The sequence below is a fragment of the Chiloscyllium plagiosum genome, chromosome 2, assembly GCF_004010195.1.
Source record: "Chiloscyllium plagiosum isolate BGI_BamShark_2017 chromosome 2, ASM401019v2, whole genome shotgun sequence".
NCBI lineage: Eukaryota > Metazoa > Chordata > Chondrichthyes > Orectolobiformes > Hemiscylliidae > Chiloscyllium > Chiloscyllium plagiosum.
Genome location: NC_057711.1, coordinates 12827840 through 12840829, shown reverse-complemented (window position 1 = coordinate 12840829; position 12990 = coordinate 12827840). Strand labels below are relative to the sequence as shown.

Here is a 12990-nt window from a genome sequence, read left to right as displayed (position 1 = left end):
CTCTGGTTTGTTTCTTATGTATTGCAAAAAACATTTACTGTCATTTCTAACATTACTGATCCGCTTACCTTCATATTTGATCCTCTCCTTCCTTATTTCTCTCTTTGTTGTCCTCTGTTTGTTTTTGTAGCCTTCCCAATCTTCTGATTTCCCAGTGCTCTTGGCCACTTTATAGGATCTCTCTTTTTCTTTGATAGATTTCCTGACTTCCTTTGTGAGCCATGGCTGTCTAATCCCTCCCCGGATAATCTTTCTTTTCTTGGGGATGAACCTCTGTACAGTGTCCTCAATTTTACCCACAAACTCCTGCCATTTTTGCTCTACCGTCTTCCCCGCTAGGCTCTGCTTCCAGTCTATTTTCGTCAGTTCCTCTCGCATGCCCTCATAATTACCTTTATTTAACTGTAACACCATTACATCCGATTTTGCCTTCTCTCTTTCAAATTGCAGACTGAACTCTACCATATTTTGATCGCTGCTTCCAAAGTGTTCCCTTACTTTAAGATCTTTTATAAAGTCTGGTTCATTACATAGCACGAGGTCCAGAATAGCCTGCTCCCTTGTGGGCTCCATGACAAGCTGTTCCAAAAAGCCATCCTGTAAGCATTCCATGAATTCCCTTTCTTTGGATGCACTGGCAACATTATTTACCCAGTCCACCTGCATATTGAAGTCTCCCATGATCACCGTGACCTTGCCTTTCTGACATGCCTTCTCTATTTCCCGGTACATGTTGCGCCCCTGGTCCTGACCACTGTTAGGAGGTCTGTACATAACTCCCACTATGGTGTTTTTGCCTTTGTGGTTCCTCAATTCCACCCACACAGACTCCACATCATCCGATGCCATGTCATTCAGTGCCATAGATTTAATTTTGTTCTTAACTAACAAGGCAACCCCGCCCTCTCTGCCCACCTCCCTGTCTTTTCGATAAGTTGAAAACCCTTGGATGTTCAACTGCAAGTCCTGACCCCCCTGTAACCACGTCTCTGTGATGCCTACCACATCATAATCATTCACGATGATCTGTGCCATTAGTTCATCTGCTTTGTTACGAATGGTACGAGCATTCAGGTAAAGTGCCTTAATGCTAACTTTCTTAGCATTAGAGATATTGGAAGTCATAAGATGTCCTAAGTTATCCTTCCTTTTTGCTGCATTCCCAGTCTGTCTCAAGTTTAAATCCGCCTGCACATATGCTATTGTTGGACGATAACCTGGTATTGTGTGATTTTTAACTTTGTCCACCCCAGTTCAACACCAGCTCCTCCTCATCCTAGCTTCTGACTTAAGCCTTGTCGATGGTGGACAGACTTTGGGAAGTCATGAGCTGAGTTACTTGCCGCAGTATTGCTAGCCTCTGACCCGATCTTGTAGCCACTAGGTTCATGTGGTGAGTCCAGGAGTTGCAAATGGTGCTGAACGTTATGCAATCATTGGCAAACCTCCCCACTTCTGGCCTTTACGACGAAAGAAAGGTCACTGATGAGGCAGCTGAAGGTGGATGGACCTTGGACACTACCCTGAGGAACTCCTGCAGAGATGTCCTGGAGCCGGGGTAACTGACCTCCAACAACCACAACCATCTTGCCCTGTGCAAGATATGACTGCAAACAGGAGAGTCTTCTCCAATACCTATCGATTCCAGTTTTGCAAGTGCTCCTTGATGCCACACATGGTCAAATGCGGCCTTCATTTCAAGGATCGTCGCTCACACCTCACCTCTGGAATTCAGTTCTTATGAACCGAGGTTTAATGAGGTCAGGGGCTGAGTAACCATGGCACTGCCCAAACTGGGCACCACTAAGCAGGTTATTGCTGCTTGATGGTACAGTTGATGACACTTTCCATCACTTCAGTGATGATCAAGAATCAACAAATGCGGTGGTAATTAGCCAGGTTGGATATTCACTGGAGTTTAGAAGATTTTCTTGGGGGGGGGGGGAGAAAGAGGGGAAATCCTCAGAGAAACCCAAAACATTTTAACAGGACTTGACAGGTTAAGTGCAGGAACTATGTTCCTGTTGACCGGGGGATCAGATAAGGCACCGCATTCTAAAGATACAGGATCGGCCATTTAAAAATGCGATGAAGAGAAATTTCTTCAATCAGAGAGTGACAAATGTGTGGAATTCTCTGCAACAGAAAGAAGATGAGGCCAAAACATTGAATGTTTTCATGGTGTTAGGTATAGTTCTTAGGGCTAAAGGGATAAAAAGTGTGTGTAGGAAAGCAGCTATAGGGTGCTGAGTTGGATGATCAGCCATTATCATGTTGAATGGCAGAGTGGGCTTGAAGGGCTGAATGGCCTACTCCTGCTCCTATTTTGTTTCTAATACAATAATTTCTCATCTGAACAAGCTGAGCAAACCAGATGGCGATTTCTGACAATCCTAGAGAGCTTAATTCTTTGCACCCGTTCATGGAATAAGGAATTTGGTGGCTTGGTCAGCATTTATTGCACATCCTTAAGTTCATTGGAGGTGGTTGGGGAGAGGCCCCGCTTGAGTTGTTGCAGTCCTCAACGTGTATGTACACCCACAGTACAGTTGAGAAGGGAGTTCCAGGATTCTAAGTCAGCAACACTGAAGCATTAGCTTTAATGCTTTGAATCCAGATGTTGTGTAGCTTGAAAGGATCCTAAGCTTGTCCTCCTAAGGTTTAGAGGTCACACATTTGGCAGATGCTGCTGTTGGAGCCTTGCAGTGTTTCTTGTCGATGGTGCACACTACTGTCACTGCCCATTGATGGAGGAGATGATGTTGATCAAATACTTTGTCGTGGATAGTAGTGACTTGAGTGCTGTTGGAGTGCACCATCCAGACAAGTGGGGATTGGAGGGGAGTTTCTCAATGCAGAATATCTTGCCATCGAGTTGCTATTGTAACCTCCATATTTATATAGCTAACTCAGTCCAGTTTTTGGTCAATGGAGACCTCCAGGATACTGACAGGCAAGACATTCAGTTATGGCAATGCAATTGAACATTAAGGGGTGATGGTCAGATTCTCTCTTGTTGAAGATGGTTATTGCTTGTATTTGCATAGTATAAATGTTACTTGGCGCTTGTCAGCCCAAGCCTGGATTCTGTCTAGGTCTTGTCACATTTGAATATGACTGCTTCAATACTGGAGGAATCACAAATGGTTCTGACCGTTGTCCAATCCTGAGCAAACATTTTCACCATCTCATCCAACTCTTGTCATTTTGTGGATTTAGATGAGAGTTGTAGAAGTTAATTTTCTGAGAGAAAAGGGGAGAGCAGTGAGGGGGTAAGGGAGATGCCCTGAATTAAAACTTAGTGATTAGCACACCAATCACCATAAATACTAACAGGACAGGAATCAAGGGCAAAGTAAGGAATAGAATCTTGACTGCTTTTTATAATTTCTCTGCCCCACCCAACTACTTCAATTTAACTGGGATCAGCGGGGACTAGGAACTTGACTAATTGGGAATCCAGGTGTGGTTGATGGCATTATGTGTTACAAAAAGTGGTAACAACTTCTTGAATCATTTGAGAAATAATTTGCTGAACTTTTGGTTGCCCTACACTCCTGACCTTTGGTTATCCAGAATGGAGAGGTGTGGGCAAGTCAGAGGACCTCATCACGTGAGTGATCCTGGGCCTGGAATATTGACCAATAACAGGTCCAGGCAGGGGGCCATGGAGAGGGTCATGCTTGCCTATTGACTGTCCCTCTTCCACAGCTATGTTTCTGCTCAGATGTCGCTGGACAGGGAGCAGGCTGTGTACACTAATACCCTCGATACTTTTGGAGAAAGGTGGGAACCACACAGGCTATCTTTCCTCTGACTCCATTTGGATTTAATCCCCTCCTTCTCATCTACCTTTGACATTATTGCCTTGGCATAAGACCATAAGAAATAGGAACAGAAGTATTCAATAACATTATGGCTAATCCAAATTCCTCATGGCCACTTGTGTCCTTTTGCCAGAATCCTTGATTGCCCTACTCAGCAAGAATCTCAGTCCTAACTAAATCAGCAGGCTTCACATATAAGTTAATCAACTGGAACGTGGGTAGTTTAGTGGTGATGCTTAACAGATGAAAAACACCTCGAATGACTGGATGGTGGAGGGCAAGACGCTGTTCTGTCATTTGTGATAACACTTCTAGCTATATAAAAGAAACAAAAACATGTAACAAGGTCTCGTGATACTGTGGTATTGCCCCTACACCTGAGCTAGGAGGCCTGGATTCAAGAACTACCCACTCCAGTGGTGTGTCATAACATCCGGGGACAGGTCGATTAAAAATACTAAAAATCCGTAAGTGCCTTTGATCTGTAAGCTCACACTTGCCAGTAATGTGTTCATAGGTTGACAGGTTTAGATAAGGCAGACAATGGAAAGCTGTTCCCATCAGCTGAGTATACGAGGACCAGGGATACAGATTTACAGTTGTCGGCAAAAGGGAAGGGGAATGATTATACGGAATCTTTTTTTTAATGCAGTAAACAGCAATGGCTTTGACCTATAAGGGTGGTGGAACCAGAGATGAGTAGTGATTTCAAGATGAAATTGCCTGAGCACTTGAAGGAAATAAACTTGCAGGGCTACGCAGATTGAGCGGGGGAGTGAATTGAATTGCTCCACATAGACATGGCCTTGACAGGCTAAATTATCTCCTCCTGTGCCATAACCATTAACCAAATGAACTTCACCCCACAAATGTAAAACACTGCAGATGTTAATCTGAAATAAAATACTGAGAATGTTCAGCCTGTGTGAAGACAGAAGCAGTTAACATTTCAAAACCAAAACATGTTCTGTTTCTATTTTGTATTTCAACCTCTGCGTGCATTTGTTAAGAATGATCAGACTAAAAGCACGGAGTGCTGGTGCGATCAATAGGAAAGTGGTACTTCCCTTGGCACTGACTAGAGGTGAACATTTATTATCATGCACATTTAGGAAGCCTGTAACGTGTAAAGTGATATCCAAAACAATCCATGCAAGCGTCTAAAACAGAGTCTAAAACAGCTAATAGCGACTGCAACTGGTCAACAACTGAACCATCCTGTACTTAAAGGAAAGTTGCAGTCCTTTCCAGAAGGGGTCCGTAAATCGACAATGTATAGCATATTGTGTCTAACTAGTCTATACCAGAGTTAATGCTCTAAGTGAGCCTCCTCCTAAGCTGACATCATTCACCTCAGCCACTCCCTGTGGTAGGGAGTTTAACATTCTAACCATTTTTTGGATAAAGGCATTTCAGTGGCTACTCTATTTTCCAACTTTCCAGTCTGACCTCAATTTTCCAACTTCCCCACAAATGGGAACACCCTGTTCTCAGTGGGTACCCTTCCAGAGCACTGAAGAGAACGTTTCAGTCACCTTGCCACCTCTCCAAGTGAAGCAAGCCACAGTTCCATCTTGCCCGATAGGTTGTAATCATTCCAGTTTATAGAATCTTAGAAGCACGGCTGGGGGGAGGCCAGCTGGCTCACCCTACTTATGACAGCTCTTTGAAAACGAACCAGTTGATCTGGCTCCTCAGCTACTTCATTTACTCATCCCACAACTTCCTCTTTCTAATATTTCACCCATTTCCTTCCACAGGTTCTGCCTGCATCTGCTCCCACTTTCCTTTCAAGCAGTACACTCCAGAACACAACCACTCTTTGTCAAACGAGCTGCTCCCTCTGAGCCTTCTGCTCACCAATTCTCCTGCCACTGGAAACCGTTTCCCTGATGAAAACTGATAGTCTTGAAGACCCCAATTAATTTTTTTTTATTTGATCCTGGGAAGTGGGCATTTATTGCCCACCTCTATTTGCCCAGAGGGCAGTTAAGAGTTAATCACTTTGCTACGGTTCTGCAGTCACACGTAAACCAGACTAGGAAAGACAGATTTATTTTCCCTGAAGGATATTTGTGGGCCAGATGGGTTTATCCAACAATTCACAGTGGTTACATGATTACGATTAGAGCAATTTTTAAATTCCAGATTTTGTATTGAATTCAAATTTCACGATCTGCATTGGTGGGATTCAAACCCATGTTCCCAGATATTACCCTGGGGTTGTGGATTGCTAATCCTGTGATATGAACACTATGCCCACTACCTCCCACCCCCACAGCCACCTGATAAAAACAATCCCAGGTTCTCTCCACAAGACAGGTGGAGGGATTCTGGTCTCCTCCTTGTAATGTCTTGCTCCAATCCCTCATTTTCTGTTTTTCCACTTACCTCATAGGTACTGGTGATCTTCAGCCGGTAGAACATGGGGACAAAGATGTGAGCGGGAATGAGAAGCCCAAGGAAGTAGGAGCAGCCCAGGAACCAGTATTCAGTGCCGAATGTGTAGATCTCAGCTGGCACACCCAGGATGGCAACGGCTGACTGGAAGGAGGCAAGGAGGGAGAGTGCAACTGGCAAGAAGGTCATGCTACGTCCCGCCAACAGGAACTCCTGCGTCGTCCGCTGCCGACCACCACTCAGTGCATAAAAGAGGCCAATGACCGAGGAGAAGATCAGGAGGAGAGCAAAGATGACATAGTCAGCCACAGTAAAGCGCATTACAGTTGAAGTGGCCATTCTCACTGGGGGCGGGGTGGGGAGGTTTGCAGCACAATGCCTTGTTCCTTGTACAAACCCTCCACGTTGTCACAGCCTCCCCAGGGACAGAATCACCACTCAGTTCAGACAGACGGGGGAATGAGGGCAACTTAGAGCATCACAGCAAGGTCCGTGTCATTCTCATTATGACGCCAAGAGGTCATTAGTGTGCACAGGCAACTGATCTAATGCAAGGCTCAGTGAAAGTGGCACAGCCAGACTCCTCTCCCTCAACAGTGTGTGTCCTGGTCAGTTTGATTGCCACCTCTCTCTGGTCATTCCTTTCATTAATGACCCACCAGAATGTCTGTGCAAACACAACGTCTCAAAGATAGGCGGAGCAGAGATCATCGGGTTTTAGCCAGGTGGAACAGCCAACAGTTGAAGAGAACACGCTGTCCAAGTCTGGTTAGAAGATAAACCAAATGAAGGGGAGGGGACATTCTATCCAGCCTATAGGAAGAGAAGGAACATTTAAACTCTCACAGACAAAGCATACATTTCTATAATCTTTGTCACATCAGTTGTTTCAGAACAGCACAGCAGTCTGTTAAATTACTGTGTACAGAAGTCAGCAGGACAGTGCAAAGCTTCAGTGAGTTTAAGCAGAATTAAAGCAGTTTGTAATCCTGGCAAGAAGTTAACCTTCTTGAAGTGAAAGCTAATTTTAGCACATTTCTATTAATGTTTCTGCTTTTCAGTTTCTTAGCTTACCTTGACAAGGAACCAATCCTCAAGACACTGGGTGAAAGGGAGCCTGCACCATCATTGTCAGCTCTGATTTTTTTACATCAGCAATTACAAACTATAAAAGGTGTCAGCAAGGCTCAGTGGGTAGTACTCAGAAAGTGGAGAGTTCAAGTCCCACCTCAGAGTTGAAATGCCCCCAAAATAAAGGGTTGAGACTCCAGTGGAGTAATAAGGAAATCCTGCACTGCCACACCATCTTTTGATGTCTGATGTTACTGGGATGGACCTTGAACCGGAGGGATATGGGCAGTTCCTATCATGAGTGTCAGCCACATTTAATTGAAACAGTACAGAAACAGGCCATTCAGCCCAAATATATATGGGTGTTTATGCATTCCACCCTAATGACATTTCCTTGTGTGTTCCTTTCTCTATTATGTTATTCAAACTTCCTCTTTAAAGCACCTTTGCTATTCCCCTCAACTACTTCCTGCAATAACTAGTTTCACCTCTCCCAGAGCAACCTTCTCCTTGTTTGATTTACTAGTGACCCCCTTGGCTTTCTGGCAGTCATTCTGACCGTTACAGTTCAGAGCCTAGCAGCACTGTAGAGATTGAGTGTATGTGACTCTGATGATATGCTGCTAAGGTTATGGATTCCTGTCTCTCTTTTCACCTGACCATCTGTCTCCATTATATTCTTGTTAACTACTGTTCGACTGAGATATGTGTCCTGCATCAGACTTCAGTGTGATCTGTTTCTCGCTGGTGGTTAGTCACATTTCAACTGTTCTTGATGGTCTGCTCTACAGAACCATATTCATTTCTGCCTCTCTCTAAACTCATGCCCCTTCCCCTTCACACCAAACTCTCTCACCCATCCCTTGCTCCTCAGTCTCCATGTGTACTCAGTCTCTCCCTTACAATTTCTGTCCCTCTCTTTTCCCTCACCTATTCTGTCCCCTCTCCCTCCAGCTCCATTTGTCCCTCCCTCCATTCCCTCACTACCATACTCTGCCCCTCCCCCTTCCACACTATCCTTCCTTCTTCCTCACTCCATCCACCAATCTCACCCTCCATCCTCCACTCCATAACTCTGTTGCATCCTTTCAGTCTCCTTTTCAATTTCCCTCCCCATTTCCAATCTCTTTCTCTTTCCAAAAATACAAAACAGAATTTAACCACCTGACCCATCAAACCTACTCTGTCATTCAATATCATGGCTGATCTGTTTAAGTTTTGCATTCCACATTCTTATTTACCCATCGTTTCAAAGAGATAGATATAGTCCTTCCGGGTAAAGGGATCAAAGGGTGTGGGGGGAAAGTAGGAAAATGGACTGAGTTGGATGATTAGCCAGGACCATATGGAATTGCAAAGCAGCCTCAAAGGGATGAATGCTCCTATTTTGTACATTTCAATCCCTGAGAACTTTTGACTCCCCTGCTGAACAAGCATTTACCTACTCTGCCTCGAAAATATTCAATGATCACACCTCTACCACCACACAGTGTGTTCCTAAGGTGCACAACTCTCAGAAGACAAACTGCCCTTAAAGGGTAAACCAAGCCTTGGACAAGGTCATTGTGCCCCTCACCCCCATTCCATGGCAGAGCTTTCAAAAATGTCAGTGATACCCATAAACCCCTCAGACCAGGATGGAGCCTCCAATAGGGGCAATTTAACTCTCTCAGACTCAGTATGACCACATTGGGAGCTTGTTTACTCCCTCCCTAGCAGAGTCAGGTCTGGGATACTGTTGACTGTGTGAACCGTGCTCTCCAATGGGCTCACTGTCTCTTGCTCGCACACAGGATCCAGTCACCAACCCTCAACTCTCCTGTGAGTCAGTGCCCAGTCACTAAACCTCAGGCCACGCAGACCACATTCTCTCTTTTGGGGTCCACTCACTGACGGTCGGGTCTCTCTCTCTCTCCGTCCCTCTTTCCGTGTCCACTCACTGACCCTCGGGAATCACTCTCTCTCTGTCTGTCCACTCACTGTCCCTCGGATTCCTCTCTCTCTCTCTCTCGGTGTCCACTCACTGACCCTCGGGTTCCTCCCTGTCGGTGTCCACTCACTGATCCTCGGGTTCCTCCCTCTCGGTGTCCACTCACTGACCCTCGGGTTTCTCTCTCTCTCCCTCTCTCGGTGTCCTCTCACTGACCCTCGGGTCTCTCTCTCTCTCTCTCTCTCGGTATCCACTCACTGACCCTCGGGTTACTCTCCCTCTCGGTATCCACTCACTGACCCTCGGGTTACTCTCCCTCTCGGTGTCCACTCACTGACCCTCGGGTTCCTCCCTCTCGGTGTCCACTCACTGACCCTCGGGTTTTCCTCTCTCTCTCGGTGTCCACTCACTGACCCTCGGGTTTTTCTCTCTCTCTCGCTGTCCACTCACTGACCCTCGGGTCTCTCCCTCTCGGTGTCCACTCACTGACCCTCGGGTCTCTCTCTCTCGGTGTCCACTCACTGACCCTCGGGTTTTTCTCTCTCTCTCGGTATCCACTCACTGACCCTCGGGTCTCTCCCTCTCGGTGTCCACTCACTGACCCTCGGGTCTCTCTCCCTCTCGGTGTCCACTCACTCACCCTCGGGTCTCTCTCCCTCTCGGTGTCCACTCACTCACCCTCGGGTCTCTCCCTCTCGATGTCCACTCACTGACCCTCGGGTCACTCCCTCTCGGTGTCCACTCACTGACCCTCCGGTCTCTCTCCCTCTCGGTGTCCACTCACTGACCCTCGGGTTTTTCTCTCTCTCTCGGTGTCCACTCACTGACCCTCGGGTCACTCCCTCTCGGTGTCCACTCACTGACCCTCGGCGCTCTCTCCCTCTCGGTGTCCACTCACTCACCCTCGGGTCTCTCCCTCTCGGTGTCCACTCACTGACCCTCGGGTCTCTCTCTCTCTCGGTGTCCACTCACTGACCCTCCGGTCTCTCTCCCTCTCGGTGTCCACTCACTGACCCTCAGCTTTCTCTCCGTCTCCGAAGCGATGCGGTGCCTCGCGCCCAATAACACGCACCTGCGGCCTCTGACCGCTGGCCAATCGGAGGCCACGATAGGATGGGGGTGGCCGCCCCGCAGAAACATGGCAGCCACCACGTGGTGCACCGACCGCCCCGCACTATCATGGCGGCGGGCGGAGGACGTCCGTTAAATGACCCGGATTGAGCCTGCGTCAAAAATCCAGCATCTCCGCCTTCGAGTTGCCTGCAGCGTCTCTGTCGCTGCCCCTCAGTGTCGGCCTGTGCATGAGGGGCCGGGACTGTCGGAAATGTCAATTGCCGAGGCTGAACGGCGGGCCGTTTGCGTGAGTTGGGGATGCCGGTGTTGGACTGGGATGTGCAAGTCACACAACACCAGGTTATAGTCCAGCAGGTTTAATTGGAAGCACTAGCTTTCGGTGCGCTGCCCCTTCATCAGGTGATGGTGGAGGGTTCAATCCTAACACAGAATTTATAGCAAACATATAGCAGAATTTATAGCAAACTGAAATTATACATTGAAAAATTGATTGTTAAGCCTTTCATCTGTTAGAATTCAGTGATAGTTTCACTTTCATGTGTAAATCACAAAACCTTTTTTCTTTTTAAAAAAAGTTGCATTCTCGGGTTAGCTGTTAACAATGGTGATAGTTAGACCATATGTTGAAGGTGTTGGCCCCATGTGTTCTCTGTCATAGAGAGGTACAGCATGGAAACAGACCCTTCGGTCCAACCCATCCATGCTGACCAGATATCCCAACCCAATCCAGTCCCACCTGCCAGCACCTGTCTATGCCATGATGTTTAGATTGAATCTAATCTAAAAAGTGAGATAACGGAGTTTTACATGAATTCATGCAGTTTTGGAGCGAAGTACAATGTAACCCTGCAATTACAAATTCACCCCACAGAATATATGTGTGCATGTGGGTCTCTGTCTGTCTGCCTGTGTGTGTCTGTCTGTCTGGGTTGGGGGTTGTGAGTGAGAGAAAGTGTGTGTAGTGAGTGCAGAGTGTCTTAAGTCTGTGAGGGAGTGTGCATTTGTGAGTGTGGATGTCTAAGGGTGTGTGTGGGTGTCTGTGTGCGTGTCTATGTATATGTGTGTTTGTGTGTATAGGAGTGCCTCTGTGTGTGTGTGTGTGTGTGTAGGAGTATCTGTGTGCGTGTGTGTGTGTATAGTGCAGTGATGGTCACCTGTAATGTGACATGAACCCAAGGTTCCAGTTGAGGCCCTCCCTATGGGTACCAACATAGCTATCAGCCTCTTCTCGGCCAGTTTTCGCTGCTGCCTGTCCCGAAGTCCGCCTTGGAGGATGGTCACCCGAAGGTCCGAGGTCAAATGTCCTGGACCACTGAAGTGTTCCCCAACTGTCGATTATGCGATGTCCATTCATCCGTTGTCAGTAGACAATAGGTGCAGGAGTAGGCCATTCTGCCCTTCGAGCCTGCACCACCATTCAATATGATCATGGCTGATCATCCTTAATCAGTATCCTGTTCCTGCCTTATCACCATAACCCTTGATTCCACTATCCTTGAGAGCTCTGTCCAACTCTTTCTTAAATGAATCCAGAGACTGGGCCTCCACTGCCCTCTGGGGCAGACCATTCCACACAGCCACCACTCTCTGGGTGAAGACGTTTCTCCTCATCTCTGTCCTAAATGGTCTACCTGTATTTTTAAGCTGTGTCCTCTGGTTCGGCACTCACCCATCAGCGGAAACATCCTGCCTCCAGAGTGTCCAATCCTTTAATAATCTTATGTCTCAATCAGATGCCCTCTCAATCTTCTAAACTCAAGGGCATACAAGCCCAGTCGCTCCAGTCTTTCAGTGTAAGGTAGTCCTGCCATTCCAGGAATTGACCTCATGAACCTACACTGCACTCCCCCAATAGCCAGAATGTCATTCCTCAAATTTGGAGACCAGAACTGCACACAGTACTCCAGGTGTGGTCTCACCAGGGCCTTGTACAGCTGCAGAAGAACCTCTTTGCTTCTATACTCAATCCCTCTTGTTATGAAGTCCTGCATGCTATTAGCCTTCTTCACTACCTGCTGTACCTGCATGCTTATCTTCATTGACTGGTGTACAAGAACACCCAGATCACTTTGTACTGTCCCTTTACCTAAATTGATTCCATTTAAGTATTAATCTGCCTTCCTGTTCTTTCCACCAAAGTGGATAACCATACATTTATCCACATTAAACTGCATCTGCCATGCATCTGACCACTCACCTAACCTGTCCAGGTCACCCTGTAATCTCCTAACATCCTCATCACATTTCACCCTGCCACCCGGCTTAGTACCATCAGAAAATTTGCTAATGTTATTGCTAAGACCATCTTCTATATCATTAACATATATTATGAAAAGCTGCGGTCCCAGTACTGATCCCCACGGTACTCCACTGGTCACTGCCTGCCATTCCGAAATGGAGCTGTTTATTACTACTCTTTGTTTCCTATCAGCCAAACAACTTTCAATCCAAGTTAGTACTTTGCCGCCAATACCATGCGCCCTAATTATGCTGACGAACCTCCTATGTGGGACTTTATCAAAAGCTTTCTGAAAGTCCAGGTACACTACACCTACTGGATCTCCCTCGTCCATCTTCAGAGTTACATCCTCAAAAAATTCCAGAAGATTAGTCAAGCATGATTTCCCCTTCATAAATCCATGCTGACTCTGACCTATCTTGTTACTACTATCCAGATGTGTCATAATT

At 46.6% G+C, this 12990-nt stretch overlaps 2 protein-coding genes across 6 annotated transcripts in view; one reads left to right on the top strand and one right to left on the bottom strand.

The window, feature by feature from the left end:
- LOC122556956 (sodium-dependent multivitamin transporter-like) overlaps positions 1-10264 on the bottom strand; it is a 62711-nt gene extending 52447 nt beyond the window's left edge. For 4 of the 5 annotated variants that reach the window (XM_043704196.1, XM_043704204.1, XM_043704211.1 and 1 more), the window contains exons 1-2: positions 7302-8274; positions 6219-7040 (exon numbers count right to left, since the gene is read on the bottom strand). In XM_043704196.1, the coding sequence (XP_043560131.1) occupies positions 6219-6566 (348 nt within the window). In that variant the 5' untranslated portion in view covers positions 6567-7040; positions 7302-8274. Of the gene's footprint in view, positions 1-6218; positions 7041-7301; positions 8275-10204 lie in introns of those variants that run through there. The other variant, XM_043704219.1, reaches the window with a different exon arrangement.
- Positions 10265-10405: 141 nt separating this feature from the next.
- Positions 10406-12990, top strand: part of LOC122556992 (CXADR-like membrane protein) — a 70821-nt gene continuing 68236 nt past the window's right edge. Inside the window, exon 1 of the mRNA XM_043704229.1 lies at positions 10406-10588. The gene's annotated coding sequence lies outside the window, so the exon portion shown is untranslated. The remainder of the gene's footprint in view (positions 10589-12990) is intronic.